At 43.4% G+C, this 15,906-nt stretch overlaps 1 protein-coding gene across 1 annotated transcript in view; it reads left to right on the forward strand.

Annotated features, from left to right (window-relative positions):
• Positions 1–15,906, forward strand: part of cog5 (component of oligomeric golgi complex 5) — a 92,126-nt gene that overhangs the window by 37,253 nt on the left and 38,967 nt on the right. Inside the window, exon 7 of the mRNA XM_029666082.2 lies at positions 2,895–3,025. Within this exon, the coding sequence (XP_029521942.1) occupies positions 2,895–3,025 (131 nt within the window). The remainder of the gene's footprint in view (positions 1–2,894; positions 3,026–15,906) is intronic.

Consider the following 15,906-nt stretch of genomic DNA (forward strand, 5'->3'; position numbering starts at 1 on the left):
GCCTGGATATGTACTGGCTTAAGCAGGGGGACACGTCTGGCTTTGTTACTTTGGTCCCAGCTCTCTGCAGGTTATTCACTAGGTCCCCCCGTGTGGTTCTGGGATTTTTGCTCACCGTTCTTGTGATCATTTTGGGGTGAGATCTTGCGTGGAGCCCCAGATCGAGGGAGATTATCAGTGGTCTTGTATGTCTTCCATTTCTTAATATTTGCTCCCACAGTTGATTTCTTCAAACCAAGCTGCTTACCTATTGCAGATTCAGTCTTCCCAGCCTGGTGCAGGTCTACAATTTTGTTTCTGGTGTCCTTTGACAGCTCTTTGGTCTTGGCCATAGTGGAGTTTGGAGTGTGACTGTTCGAGGTTGTGGACAGGCATCTTTTATACTGATAACAAGTTCAAACAGGTGCCATTAATACAGGTAACGAGTGGAAGACAGAGGAGCCTCTTAAAGAAGAAGTTACAGGTCTGTGAGAGACATAAATCTTGCTTGTTTGTAGGTGACCAAATACTTATTTTCCACCATAATTTGCAAATAAATTCCTTAAAAATCCTACAATGTGATTTTCTGGATTTATTTTCTCATTTTGTCTGTCATAGTCGAAGTGTACCTATGATGAAAAGTACAGGCCTCTCATCTTTTTAAGTGGGAGAACTTGCACAATTGGTGGCTGACTAAATACTTTTTTGCCCCACTATACATACATACATACATACATACATACATACATACATACATACATACATACATACATACATCTTAAAAAATATATATATTTTCCTTTATTATTTTCTACTAACCCTACTTCCCCTAATTGGAGTAAACTAATGGACAACAACACTTAGGCTTCTACTTCCAGATTATACATACTATATACATTTTACAAACACAGTATATTTTACGATAGTTATATTTAGTTTGTTTTTGGTCCTGTCCTCCTTCTACCCTTACCCCCTCCCCTCTATTTCTCTAGTCTAGTCCGTCTAGTCCGTTTTATTTCATTTGCCATATTTTTTTGTGTGTGATGTTTCACAAAAGTTCTGAACCTATATACATTTTACAGACTCAGTATATTTATCTTGTTGTTAGTCCTACCCTTCAGCTCCATTCAATCCCTCCCATCTATCTCTCAACACCATCCATATTGGATTTCTATTTGCCATATATTTTTCAACTGTGCTGTGATGTTTCACACAAGTTCTGAAACTTTCTATTCTCATAGTTTCTACAGATTGTGAAATGTTTTATTGTTGCTAAAAGTTGTATTATATTATTGATCAATTGACTAAGACTTTTCAAATCACCCAGTAGTGCTATCTGCAGAGGTAGCTCTAGCTAAATGTTGCAATTCTTCAGTCATTCCTGGACCTGTGACCAAAAACAAGCTGCATATGGACAGTACCAAAATAAATGAGTCCTTTGGGAAGTTTGTCTATCCAGCTAATTGAGTGACTGACATAACAAGAGAGAAATCGCTGATGCACAACCAAATTTTGAAATTGCACCTTGTGTATTCTATTATTCTAATGCTCAACAGTAAATTGAAACCTTGACTTAGCCATCCCCCCAAAAATATACTAATGCCCAGGGCCGTCCCTGGGGGCTGCCCCACACACACACACACACACACACACACACACAAACACACACACAGGGAACAGCATACTAGGGATGTGAATTTTAGTTGTCTGTGAGTGGATTGTCTTTGGATTAGATATTCTGCTGTCCAATCTCTTCTCCCTGGCCAGTCTGCTGACTGACTTCTCTCACTGGGGAGCACGGTGCTCTGCGCAGAGCAGGGAGTCTAGACAAAGACATTAAAGCTATTTCAGATTATTTATCTGCCTGCCTGCTCTCTCCTTTGGATTGCGCTGAAATGGTAGCTTAGCTTTCCCTACCTGTGTCGCTGGTTCACATTTCTTTTTGTGACAGGGTTTTTAAAGATTCAACTATGTATTGTTTTTAACACAATTAGGTTGTAGAGGGGACTGAAGATGTGTGTGTGCGAGTGAGTCATGGGAAGGTCTTAATGAATGTTCGCAAGGGGTTAATTGGATCAACCCATCTGCATAGAACATCTGTCTGACACACACACACACACAGTTTAAAAGTCAACATATACTGCTACCTTTCCTATTGACTGCAGTTCCACCTGTTTTCTATGTCTACAACTGTGTGCTTGTCACGTTTTCCCTTTGACCTTCACTCTCCAATACTGTAGGAGGCTGTATTATAGGAGGCTGTATTATAGGAGGCTGTATTATAGGAGGCTGTATTATAGGAGGCTGTATTGTAGGAGGCTGTATTGTAGGAGGCTGTATTGTAGGAGGCTGTATGTATTGTAGGCTGTATTGTAGGAGGCTGTATTGTAGGAGGCTGTATTGTAGGAGGCTGTATTGTAGGAGGCTGTATTGTAGGAGGCTGTATTGTAGGAGGCTGTATTATAGGAGGCTGTATTGTAGGAGGCTGTATTGTAGGAGGCTGTATTGTAGGAGGCTGTATTGTAGGAGGCTGTATTGTAGGAGGCTGTATTGTAGGAGGCTGTATTGTAGGAGGCTGTATTGTAGGAGGCTGTATTGTAGGAGGCTGTATTGTAGGAGGCTGTATTGTAGGAGGCTGTATTGTAGGAGGCTGTATTGTAGGAGGCTGTATTGTAGGAGGCTGTATTGTAGGAGGCTGTATTGTTCGGAGTCTGTATTGTTCGGAGTCTGTATTGTGGGAGGCTGGTTTTCTATCTAAATGAAAATAAATCACACTGAATGCCAAATGTTATCTTGTCAAATGTTGGAGGGTGTTTTTCTAGATCTCAGGAAAATATCTGAAGGTGTACATGTCCAAACACACACACACACACACACACACACACCCTCTAACACCCTCTTCTCCCTCTCTCCAGACTATCTGTCCCAGGGGGTGGATCTGTCTGGTATAGACGTGATAGAGAATGACCTGCTGCTGATCAGCAGAGCCAGACTGGAGGTGGAGAACCAGGCAAAGAGACTGCTGGAGCAGGGCATGGAGATACAGGTAGGACACACACACACAGTCTACAAAGAAAATGTGGAAAAGTTTGTTCCTAGTTATCACTCGTACACATTTCCTGAAAGGTGACTCACATATTTTTTTTGCAAGTTGGCCAAAACGAGAATTCACTGTAGGCTCAAACAAGCAGGCCAGAGATGGGTTTCAGTCAGGTAATATATGACCCGGTGGGGCCCAGCTGACGCTGAGTTCCGGCGCCGACGCCAACTGAGATGGCTTTGCCTTCAGCACACCTCACTGTGAGGACCAGATGGTCATCTCTGATCTGTCTCTACCTCTCTCTATCTTCCCTCTCTCTCTCTCTCTCTCTCTCTCTCTCTCTCTCTCTCTCTCTCTCTCTCTCTTCTCTTCTCTTCTCTTCTCTTCTCTTCTCTTCTCTTCTCTTCTCTCCTCTCCTCTCCTCTCCTCTCCTCTCCTCTCCTCTCCTCTCCTCTCCTCTCCTCTCCTCTCCTCTCCTCTCCCTCTCCTCTCCTCTCCTCTCCTCTCCTCTCCTCTCCTCTCCTCTCCTCTCCTCTCCTCTCCTCTCCTCTCCTCTCCTCTCCTCTCCTCTCCTCTCCTCTCCTCTCCTCTCCTCTCCTCTCCTCTCCTCTCCTCTCCTCTCCTCTCCTCTCCTCTCCTCTCCTCTCCTCTCCTCTCCTCTCCTCTCCTCTCCTCTCCTCTCCTCTCCTCTCCTCTCCTCTCCTCTCCTCTCCTCTCCTCTCCTCTCCTCTCCTCTCCTCTCCTCTCCTCTCCTCCTCCCTCTCCTCTCCTCTCCTCTCCTCTCCTCTCCTCTCCTCTCCTCTCCTCTCCTCTCCTCTTCCCTCTCTCAATCTCAATCTCTCTTCCCCTCTCTCTCAATCTCTCTTCCCTCTCTCTCTCTCTCTCTTCTCCTCTCTCTCAATCTCCCTTCCCTCTCTCAATCTCTCTTCCCTCTCTCCACCTCTCTTCCCACTCTCTCTCTACCTATCTCTACCCCTCTTCCCACTCTCTCTCTACCTCTCTCTACCTCTCTTCCCACTCTCTCTCTACCTCTCTCTACCCCTTCTCTCTCTCTACCTCTCTATGTATCTGTACTTCTCTCATTCCGTTGGTCAGTGTACGGTTTCAGATTTAAAATCTACTTTTAGATTCACTGAACGGATGCTAGAGAGAATGCTTTTTTAAATAGAGTCGAATCAATATGAACCTTCCATTGAAAATGTTTACTGGAAATGTTAGGAGTTCTCCAAGGTTAAGTGTATAATTTGTCAGCCCCATACCCCAGCGAGCAGGTTGGCTACAGTACTATTAATAAGAAACTCACATTATATTAGACACGAAGCCTTGAGTTGGAGGCCAGGGTCCACCCCCCTGTACGGCTATCGGGGAAACACGCCCTGCAGTTGGTCAAGGCTCTGAATATAATACATCTCTGATACTGACCCTCACAGCACCGCTCGGCAGCTAAAATAACACTGTCCTCGCCTGGTCCGACCTCGATTGGCCTCAGCCCTGTATTTCTATCATACCTGAAACACTGGCGGTAACGCAGTTTCTCTGCATTCATGCCAATAATAGTCAATCCACCCTCAACGCTAACTCACTAGAGATTGTTTCATTATGAAGTGTACTATCTATAGCTGTATACTGTTTTTTTTTTGCTGCGATTTAGGTGCTATTTATAAACCTTTTATGAAAGTGACACATCAGATAGCCTAACAATGAAGAAAAAAAAGTAGTTAGCTTCAGGATAAATTCAGACGGTATTGTTGAGCGGGTTTTGCTCAGCGGGTTTTGTCAGGCTAATACCCTACACAAATGTGCTGTAATATTCAAGGTAAATTCATTTAGGCCTAAATCAAATGAAATCCAACTTGAGACTCCCCTGGTCTCCTGAAGTCCTCCTATTTTGTGTGCAAATGTTTTCATCGCGGCCTGTAGGTCCATACTATTACTGAGTTGCCAACTCAGACAGTCTTTCCTGAGACATTGTGCTTTACATGTCCATTGCGCTTCACACAATTTAAACACATTTTGAGGCATGCCAAGATATTTCAGAGATTGGGGACTGTCGACTTTGCAACCACACAACTCAAACACCGGTTTCACCAGTATGAACGAAAATCGCTAACCACTTTTTTTTCTTTTTTTTCTGTTCAAGCCCTCAATAACTTTTTTCTGCTAAATACCATCATCTGTTTGCATCTGCCAATTTATTGACTGTCCAGTATCCAGAAGACCTGTCCCCAGAGCTTCCTATACAGTTCATCTCTTTCCGTAATGTGTTGGGGCCAGAATTGAGAGGCTAAAATTAAATATGTTACAGAACTGCTGTATTTGAAGCCCTCCTACCTTCTACCCAGTTTCCCTGATGTTGCTATGGAAATTAAGCTGTTTTTACCATCCCTGTAACTGTCACATCTGCAAAGAGATTGTTTTCTAAACTAAAACTCAAAAAGAACTACATGCGCTTTTGAGCACCTCCGTAAGCTCCAGTCATTGCACTGGCACCATCGTAGCCTTGACCGTGGCATTTGTTCGTTGTCCCCCTTATACTTTCAAATCAGTAAAAAAAAAATTAAGACCTGTGGCACTTTTTCAGTCAAATTCCTGAAGCCCAAGAAACAAACACGTAGCTTCCTAGTACATATGGACATTTAAATAGGTTTATGAATTAATTACTTTTTGGAGGGTTACACTCAATGATTTATTATGTTTCAAAAAAAAAGTTTTATTGACATCGATGACAGGCGCTACGGCCCCCAGAGGTCGAGGGCTGCGGGGGTGTCCGGTAAACCAGTGACCTGGAATGTGATCGTGTTGCAAGGCCAAACAAACTGACTGCTGTTACCGGATGCACTGAAAGGGAAATTGAGGTGGCTACTGTTCTAGTCCTATCATGAGTCCTCGTGGACCCTCTCACCTGTGTGTGTGTGTGTGTGTGTGTGTGTGTGTGTGTGTGTGTGAACATTTCGTGAGACATTTATTTTATAGTCCTCCAATTATTGCCCTCTTTCGTTTCGTCCTTCCCATATAAACACGATTCTCTTGTTCTTTTCATTTTTATTCCACTATACCTCCCGAAGGGGACACCGCTTTTTGCCTGATAAATGTTGACCCTGTTCCTCCACCCATCCATTCATCCTTCCGTCCCTCTTGACTGCACTAGAGATGAAAACTCTTCTGGAGGAATAGTCAAACCCTCAAGGACTTTCTGTCTTTTTGTTTTTATTGCTCAATAAATCATCTAGTATTTATTATTGACTGCGATTTCAGGCCTGGCTTAGCAATTGGAGAGTGATGCACACAGATCTGTGTCTGTATACTCAGGGCTTGGTCAGAGCATCACTGTGGCACGCTATAGTGTGTAGTCCCTAGTTCTTATCAGGCAGCTCAGATGAAAGACTAAGCCTCCGTCCCAAATGTCACTCTATTCCCTATATATGGTCAAAAGTAGTGCACTATATAGCGGTGACAGTAGACCGATGCTGACAGGAATGGAGAACGGCCACCTCCAACTGTCTACTGCTTGAGTACCTGTACCTGTGTGTAGGTGTCTGATATACATGTACAGAGGTATTATTCTGAAGGAGTAGGAAGTTAGGAACGTGCGTGTGCGCCGTGCAGTGTGTGGGTGCCCTTGAAACAGTCAAACTCGTCTTCCAGTTTTTCGTTTTTCTCCCCCCACTGTTACATTCCCTGCACATGGTGATTAGTTAAATTCATCAAGCATTATTGTGGTTTGATGTTGGGAATGTAGTGACGTTCTCTACTTGTTATGCACCAGAAGAGAGGGAAGAGTAGCTCACGGGAGGGCGGAGGTTTTTTGCAACTTTTTTGGTTTTTTGTTGAGAGGGGGATTCAAGGTGAATGTGTCAAGGTCTAATTGCTATCAGACAAGCAGCATGCCTCCCGTTCTCCCTCCGTGAGATATTCACTTATGCAGCACAGCAGACAGACAGGCAGGCAGGCTGACAGACAGACTGGCTGACAGACAGACTTCTCAAAACTGCAACTCAGACAAGAGAGGGAGACGGGCAGAGAGAAAGAGGCCGAAAGGGAAAGGAGGATAGACAGGTCCAGAGATGGCGAAAGTGTGGGCTGGAAGGAGGGGGAGAGAGAGAGAGTTGTAAATGCTTAATCTCCTCATCTTTAATCTGAAGTGTTTCTTATTCATTACAAACTGCTCTGTTTCTCTGAGCATTAGTGTGTCTCACTACCTCATTCTCTCGCTCACTCTCTTTTCCCCTCTCTCACACACACACGCGCGCACACACACACACGCGCGCGCGCGCACACACACACACCAACGCGCACGCACGCACGCACGCACGCACGCACGCACGCACGCACGCACGCACGCACGCACACACACACACACACACACACACACACACACACACACAGGAGAGTGTGTAAACCCTGGCTGTTGTCACCGTGACCCAGAAAGCTGTATTCTCAGGGGGACAGTGTCCTGTTTCAGAGACTCTGGGGGGAGGGGAGAGCGGGATGAGAGGAGGTCAGGAGAGAAGAGATGAGGAGGGATGCATACAGGCAGCCTGCTCAGTCTCACCCTGGGACCATAATGGAATGATTTTGACCATAAAAAGAACTCTGGTGAGAACAGAACAGGATAATCTGGGCCTGTGTCTGTTCTCCGTAGTCTGTAATGGGCCACGTTCTGTTCTGTTCAGCTCACTGTGATGATAAAGATAGATGTGTGGGTGTGTAGGTTGTAATTCCCCTTGATTAGTGGTATGTGTGTGTGGCTGTGTGCATGACTCCTGGCATGAACACCACCACGCTGAGTCTCATTTGCGGAACGGGGAAATACAGGACCCAGAGTTCAATTCCTTATGAAAGATATCTCCCGCACACGATTACCTACGTACGCATTTAGTAGTGTATTGTCTAGCCTAATCATTCTACATGCTATTATATAGATGTATTATTGTTAAATCCCCATAGATGTGTTATCATTGATTGCCCAGAGAGGCCAACTCACCTGGTTTCCCAGGTCTGAATCAGTCCCTGATTACAGGGGCCAGTTGAAAAACAGCAGAGCTGTGGTCCTGGAGGCCCAGTTGAATAGCCCTAATCTAAATCGATTCTGATGTTACTTAAGTGTTGTGTCTGCTGCTACAAATGGGCTTTGACTGTGTATCCCTCCAGCTAAACAGAAGGAAATCAGTGTCAACTTGTTTTTCTCACTTAGCTCTTACTCAGAAAACGCTAAGAAAGTGCTATTGTGCCTCTGTTGCCGTGGGTAAACATGGAGGGAAATAGGTTGGAAGAACCGTTTATTTTCAGTCATCCCTCCACATTTATTATTATGAGTCTGTTTAATTGCCTGTGTCTCTGCACACTAGACTTATTTATAGTTGTTATATTATCACCCGAAACAGAGATCGGAGAAGATGAAAGCTAGTTTCACGCTGACGGCACCTTGTCTCTGTATTAAAAGGCACCTTGTCTCTGTATTAAAAGGCACCGTGTCTTTGTATTAAAAGGCACCGTGTCTTTGTATTAAAAGGCGCCGTGTCTTTGTATTAAAAGGCGCCGTGTCTTTGTATTAAAAGGCGCCGTGTCTTTGTATTAAAAGGCGCCGTGTCTTTGTATTAAAAGGCGCCGTGTCTTTGTATTAAAAGGCGCCGTGTCTTTGTATTAAAAGGCGCCGTGTCTTTGTATTAAAAGGCGCCGTGTCTTTGTATTAAAAGGCGCCGTGTCTTTGTATTAAAAGGCGCCGTGTCTCTGTATTAAAAGGCGCCGTGTCTCTGTATTAAAAGGCGCCGTGTCTCTGTATTAAAAGGCGCCTTGTCTCTGTATTAAAAGGCGCCGTGTCTCTGTATTAAAAGGCGCCGTGTCTCTGTATTAAAAGGCGCCGTGTCTCTGTATTAAAAGGCGCCGTGTCTCTGTATTAAAAGGCACCGTGTCTCTGTATTAAAAGGCACCGTGTATTTGTATTAAAAGGCACCTTGTCTCTGTATTAAAAGGCACCTTGTCTCTGTATTAAAAGGCACCTTGTCTCTGTATTAAAAGGCATAAACAAGTACACTGTCAGCACATCAGGAAGAAATGTGCTTGCAGCCCTCTTCCGTAGTCCCTGTAGATACAGTTGTATCTTCATCGGAGTTCATCAACACAATCAAGAAATTGTCACTTAAAACCTAAGGATCTGCCCCTTTTTTTCAATTTTCACTTAAAATGACACCCAAATCTAACTGCCTGTAGCTCAGGACATGAAGCAATGATATGCATATTCTTGGTACCATTTGAAAGGAAACACTTTGAAGTTTGTGGAAATGTGAAAGGCATGTAGGAGAATCTAACACAAGTGTAGTCTGGTAAAAGATAATACAAATATATTTTTTTGCACCATCTTTGAAATGCAAGAGAAAGGCCATAATCTATTAATCCAGCCCAGATGCAATTTAGATTGTGACCACTAGATGTCAGCAGTGTATGTGCAAAGTGTTAGCCTGATCCAATGAACCATTGGATTTCTGTTCAAAACTTTTTATCAAGACTGCCCACATGTGCCTAATTTGTTTATTAATAACCTATCATGTTCAAAATTGTGCACTCTCCTGAAACCATAGCATGGTTTTATTTCACTGTAATATCTACTGTAAATTGGACAGTGCAGTTAGATTAACAAGAATTTAAGGTTTCTGCCAATATCTGACATGTCTATGTCCTGGGAAGTTTTCTTGTTACTTACAGCCTCATACTAATTGCATTAGCCTACTTTAGCTCAACCGTCCCGCGGACGGGGCACCGATACCGAAGAAGTTAATGAGCTTATATCCAAACCCAGAGCCTATTAGTCATCTAGAATCACAGTCATGAAATGTCAGCCAGCCATTACTAGCATCATTCCTAGACCTGTCTCTGACTGATCTGAACTCAGAGAGAGCAGATGAGAGGATCTGGAGACACGAGAGGAGGATGGAGGGAAGATGAGAAGGGAATCGATGGAGAAATTAAAGGATGGAGAGTGGGATAGACGTGATCAGAGGTGACTCAGGAGCAGATGGCCCCTCAGCCTGGGAGTGAGTGTGTGCCTGTGTCAGTCTGTGCGAGTCTGTCTGACCACCTGTGTCTGCGTGTGTCATGAGAACCACAGGAGACATGAGGACATGCAGAGAGAGAGAATGAGGGAGCAAGGCAGGGAGGGAGGGATAGAAAAGTTGAGAGGAACAGACAGAATGTGTGAAAAGGTGGTTTTCTACAGTGCATGCTGTCTATCTTTCTCTCTCTCTTATTTTCACACAATCTCTCTTGTTCCTTCCCTCACTCACTCTGCATAATTCTCTCCTTCTTTTGCAACTATGTCCTCTCGCTCTCTCTCGCTCTCGCTCTCTCTCATATATCTGGATGGATGAACAGGAGAACTGTTCTGTGATGGTACAACGTTCCCCTCTCTAATAGCAAAAATCTAATCAAATCACATTTTATTGGTCACATACACCGCTCTGATTGTCCTACAGCTAGATCAACAGAACACTTACCTAACACCCCGTCCTGCAATCACAACCAGGATATAATTAAGCAATAAGGCACGAGAGGGGTGTGGTATATGGCCAATATACCACGGCTAAGGGCTGTTATTAAGCACGACGCAACGCAGAGTGCCTGGATATAGGCCTTAGCCGTGGTATATACCACAAACCCCCGAGGCGCCTTATTGCTATTCTAAAATGGTTACCAATGTAATTAGAAATGTAATTGGCTGAAAGTCTTGTCACCATGCATATACTATGTGCTTTATCTCCCTTAGCAGTTTTTCAAAATTTCACAAATTTTGGCAGACCCACCCACCAATGAATTTCTGGCTACGCTACTGCCGTGTTGGCTAATGATTTCCTAGAAAATGTCACTGAAGGCTAATGTTGCTGTTTAACTTCTTGCAACTCTACACGTTTTGCCATGGGGCAAAGATAAACATTTGCAGTTTTAAAGCTAATCTCATGCTTTTCTACACATTTTGCCATGAGGCTGAGAGAGAATGTTGGTGTTGTTAAAGCTAATTACCTACAATTCTACACGTTTTGCCATGGGCCAAAGAGCAAAATTACCCGTTTTGTTGCTAATCTGATGCTATTCAACATATTTTGCCATTATACTGAGAGATGTTTTCATTTTTAAATCTAATTAAACCTCAAATATAGGTGTGTTGACTGTGATAACGGCACTGGATTATGAGCTGTCTTGTCTGCTATGAAGTGTGTGGGTGGGTGACACTGGTGTCTATCCCTGTTTTAACTCTCTGTAACTGCTATAAAACATCTCCAAAGTGCGGTTTCTGAATCTGTGTGCGTGCACTGCTAAAGAGAGCGAGAAAGAGTGTGTGTGTGTGTGTGTGTGTATATATATATATATATATATATATATATAGCCATAGAAGCACAGTGACATATGCCTCTATGTGGTAACAATGGAAGTGTGGCTTTCAGCGAGTTCTTTAAAAAAAAAAGTTTACCTTGCATCCCATGAGAGTGAATGTCATTCCAGTTCATCTGAATGTCATTCCCGTACACTGCTTGCTATGAATTCTATCTGATGGTGTTTAGGTGACAAGTTGCTCAATCTGATTGGGTGCTACACCCAGCTGATTGGTTAAATAGAGACAGGACAAGAGATAATGTCTGTATTAGGCCTACTTTGTATTGTTTGAAGGCACAAAGAACACGCGAGAGAAAGTTCAGGTCGAAAGTATAGCCTTGTCTTTCAGAAACAGTCACTGATCGAAACGACAACAATGAAAACGTGAGTGACGATAATCGCGTATGGATGGGAATAATCTTTATCACACTTAATTTGACAGGTTATTTATGGCGTGGTAGTGACGGTTTCATTATTGTTGTGAGCTGACCTTTGAGGTACCACAAAGGAGAGACTGGCGGTGTATGTGTTAATAACGATTGCCCCAGCAGGGCTGATCGGGGAGGATCTGTTTTTTTTTTATGGAACATGTTGCCAGGGTATTACTACATACTGTAGTCTCTTTGCTAGTGTTCAGAAAGTTGAGGAGTCTGTCCTCCTACCAACATCCCTTCATTTAATTGTTGTGACTTTGGGATTGTTCCTCATACATACAGAGACCGAGCAGAGCTGTTCAAAGCTCCTGGTGTGGCCTGTCAGTAAATGAGGAGAGACGAGTTGGCTTAAACAAAGTGATATTGTTTCCTCAGTGTTCTGTGAGGACCAATTTTTCAGCATGTGTTTCTTCTGTGTACCAGCGGGGAGACGAGTGTTCTGTGCTGGAAAAAACACTTTCCCTCGCTGTTTTACATTACCAGGCCCACTAGTTAACATGTGTTTATAGTTAGAGCTCTGGGTGGAAAGAGAGCAGAACAAACCATTGTGCCTACCTGGTGATTTCTCTATGGACATATATACTGGTCCACAAGAAAATGTGGGATTTTTCTACCACTTTACACTTGTTTTGTGGTCAGATGTACTGAGTCGGACACTTCTTCCTCCTATGACACAGAATATAATATATGCTATTTAGCAGGTGCTTTTATCCAAAGCAACTTAGTCATACGTGCGTTCATTTTCATATGGGTGGCCCCAGTGGGAATCGACTCACGATCTTGGTGTTGCAAGCACCATGCTCTTCCAACTGAGCAGCACATGACTACTTCCTGTTATTTTGGTTCCGGTTCATCTAGCAGAAAGACACTGATTTGTGTCTGTTTGGTAGTAAATGTATGATAATTAATGGGCATAATTTGCTATTGTACACGTCTTGAATAGCGTTTTAGCATCTATTCAAACGTTGACCTTTTTTTAGTTTGAATGTCAAATCAAGGGAAACTAATTGCCAGTGATGTTGGGGGAAACATAAGTCACCTCATGCTCAAGTCATTAGCAGACGGCAAGAGGTTTGTCATCGAACAACAACAGAAGCAGCTCAAGATACCATGAATATGACAGTACTGAGCTATCGTCTCCTCATATTCATTAGTCTATTTATTTGCTATTAATTACTCCAGCAGGCATGTGTGTGTGTGTGCGTGTGCACGTGCGTGCGTGCGTGCACATTGATGATGTCCTCATTTTATATTCATATTTGACGATATCACGTCTCCCCCCAGCCTTGAAGAAATTAGCCAATTATCTAAGTCTTCTGAGTAGAGTTTGATCCTGTCCAAATATATACCACATGGATTGTTTGTCAAGTGATTTTTGTTTCTTACACTTCTCCAACATTTCCTCTCTCATTGACTCACTTGTGATGCCTCTCTACATGCGCTTGTTTGTCACCTTTTCCCACCCTCTGTCTTCTTCCCATCCTCCTCTCCTAAAAAGCGCATTCTTTCTCCTGGTCGTTTGTCGTGTGTGCATTTTGTGTCTGTCTTAATTGTACACAACCAGCCCTAAAAGACTTGAGTAGGCCTTCCTGATGTTTGTTATGGGGTTGCCTTGGTTACGCGGCAGATATTATTTCTCACTTATTTCTGGCTCTTCTGCTTAAAACACCCTCTATTTTCTCTGTCTTTTAAAAGCTGTACTTTCATACCTTTTTAAAAAAAATCTCCTTTCCTCCTGAATGATTTAGCACATTTAACCTCTGTTTTAACTGACGTCAATCTCCGCAATTTAGGAATACAACTTTGTGAGGAACTCCGACAGCTGTAGATTAAGTCAAGTAAAATCACAAGCTCGTTATTGTGTTGTTTGATATTGTTACATCAAAGCAGATTGGACCTTTGTCATCAAACAGACACACACACACAGACTTACAGGAAAGCAAATGTCAGAGTGTACATAACCCACCTACATGTGTCTGAACATTCTCACCCATCCTCTTATCAGCGATTGGTTTGTTTGACAAATACACACCGAGTGTGTGCATGTGTGTGTAAATGTCCACTCCCTGGTAAAAGTTATGGACAGTGGGTAATGGTTCAGGCCAACAGGTGTCTGTAGGAAGGAACCAATGAAATGATTTGGTTCAGATGGTGTCAAGCGTGTGTGGCGTCAACCAGGTGAGGAGTACAAAGACATGTGTGTCTTGCCTACAGTCAAGCATGGTGGTGGGAGTGTCATGGTCTGGGGCTGCATGAGTGCTGTCGGCACTGGGGAGCTACAGTTCATTGAGGGGACATTTTCACTTAGGGGTGTACTCACTTTTGTTGCCAGCGGTTTAGACATTAATGGCTGTGTGTTGAGTTATTTTGAGGGGACAGCAGATTTACACTGTTATACAAGCTGTACACTCACTTTACATTGTAGCAAAGTGTCATTTCTTCAGTGTTTTCACATGAAAAGATATACTCAAATATTTACAAAAATGTGAGGGTGTACTCACTTTTGTGATATACTGTATATATACACACACACACACACACACACACACACACACACACACACACACACACACACACACACAAAATATAGGAAACACCAATATCAAGTTTCTTAAAAGGGCTTTGGGCCACCACAGCCAAGCAGCTTCAATGCACTGTGGCATATATTCTACAAATGACTGGAACTCTATTGGAGGGATTCTACACCGTTCTTCCACAAGAAATTCCATCACTTGGTGTTTTGTTGATGGTGGTGTCTCAGTCGCCGCTCCAGAACCTCCCATAAGTGTTAAATTGGGTTGAGATCTGGTGACCGAGACGGCCACGGCATATGGTTTACATCGGTTTAATGCTCATCAAACCATTCAGTGACCACTCGTGCCCTGTGAATGAAGGCATTGTCATTCTATGGGGACATAGTCATGGTAGGCAAAATAATGGGCAACTGGGCCTGCCCAGCATTTTTATAGATGACCCTAAAACAGACATATGCCCAGTCATGAACCCCATTCAGGACAGACACCTACTCCATGGGTGGACATCTAACCCAGACAGACATATGCCCAGTCATGGCATACCTATTTGTCATAGGCGTTGTTTGATATTGTTACCTCAAAACACATATTTGTCATAAAACCGAGAGAGAGACACACGCACACACACACACACACACTTACAGGAAAGCAAACATCAGATGGTACATAACCCACCAGCATGTGTGGAAACCATCTCACCCATCCTCTTATCAGCGATTGGTTTTGTTTGACCAATTTCTTGAGTGAGTGTGTGTGAATGAGTGAAAGTGAATGTCCACTCGGTGGTAAAAGCTAACAGGGTGTATGGACAGTGGGTAATGATTCAGGCCAACAGGTGTCTCTAGGAAGGAAGTGCAAAGCAGAGGGTTGTCATTCGCGTCGCTGCCTCAAGTCTCTCTGACAGGGGGAGCTACCTGGCAGCTGGCTGCAACTACTCCCAGAAGTGCCTTAACACCACTGACCTCAAATCCTCTGGGGAAAATAAAAGAGATCACAAGAGATGACTTGCATTCAATTATTCATTCTAGCAGAGGTAAATGAAAGAGGAATGTTTCTGAGGTTGAGTCAGTCGTCGTCCTTGGTATGCATTCTGTATAATGAATTCCTTATTCAAAGAAAAGCTAAAAGAGATCACAAGAGATGACTTGCATTCAATTATTCATTCTAGCAGAGGTAAATGAAAGAGGAATGTTTCTGAGGTTGAGTCAGTCGTCGTCCTTGGTATGCATTCTGTATAATGAATTCCTTATTCAAAGAAAAGCTGTGTGTGTGAATGTATGTGTCTGGTTACAATGCTTCATACTGTTGATGGTTAGGCCCCCTGTAGCTCACATTACAGCTCCTGTAAGCTGCTTTCACTCAAATACCAGTCAAACAGTAAACCTTCCTATCAGGAAGTGACACCCCCCAGCCCACCATCAAACACACACAACCCACCAAACATTAAATGTGTCTTTATTAGAGAAATGTCAATGATTTTTAGAGACCCTCCTCCACAACACATACATACACACACACACACACACACGTGTGCACACCAAAAAACAAACATTAA

Source organism: Oncorhynchus nerka, linkage group LG8, assembly GCF_034236695.1.
Source record: "Oncorhynchus nerka isolate Pitt River linkage group LG8, Oner_Uvic_2.0, whole genome shotgun sequence".
NCBI lineage: Eukaryota > Metazoa > Chordata > Actinopteri > Salmoniformes > Salmonidae > Oncorhynchus > Oncorhynchus nerka.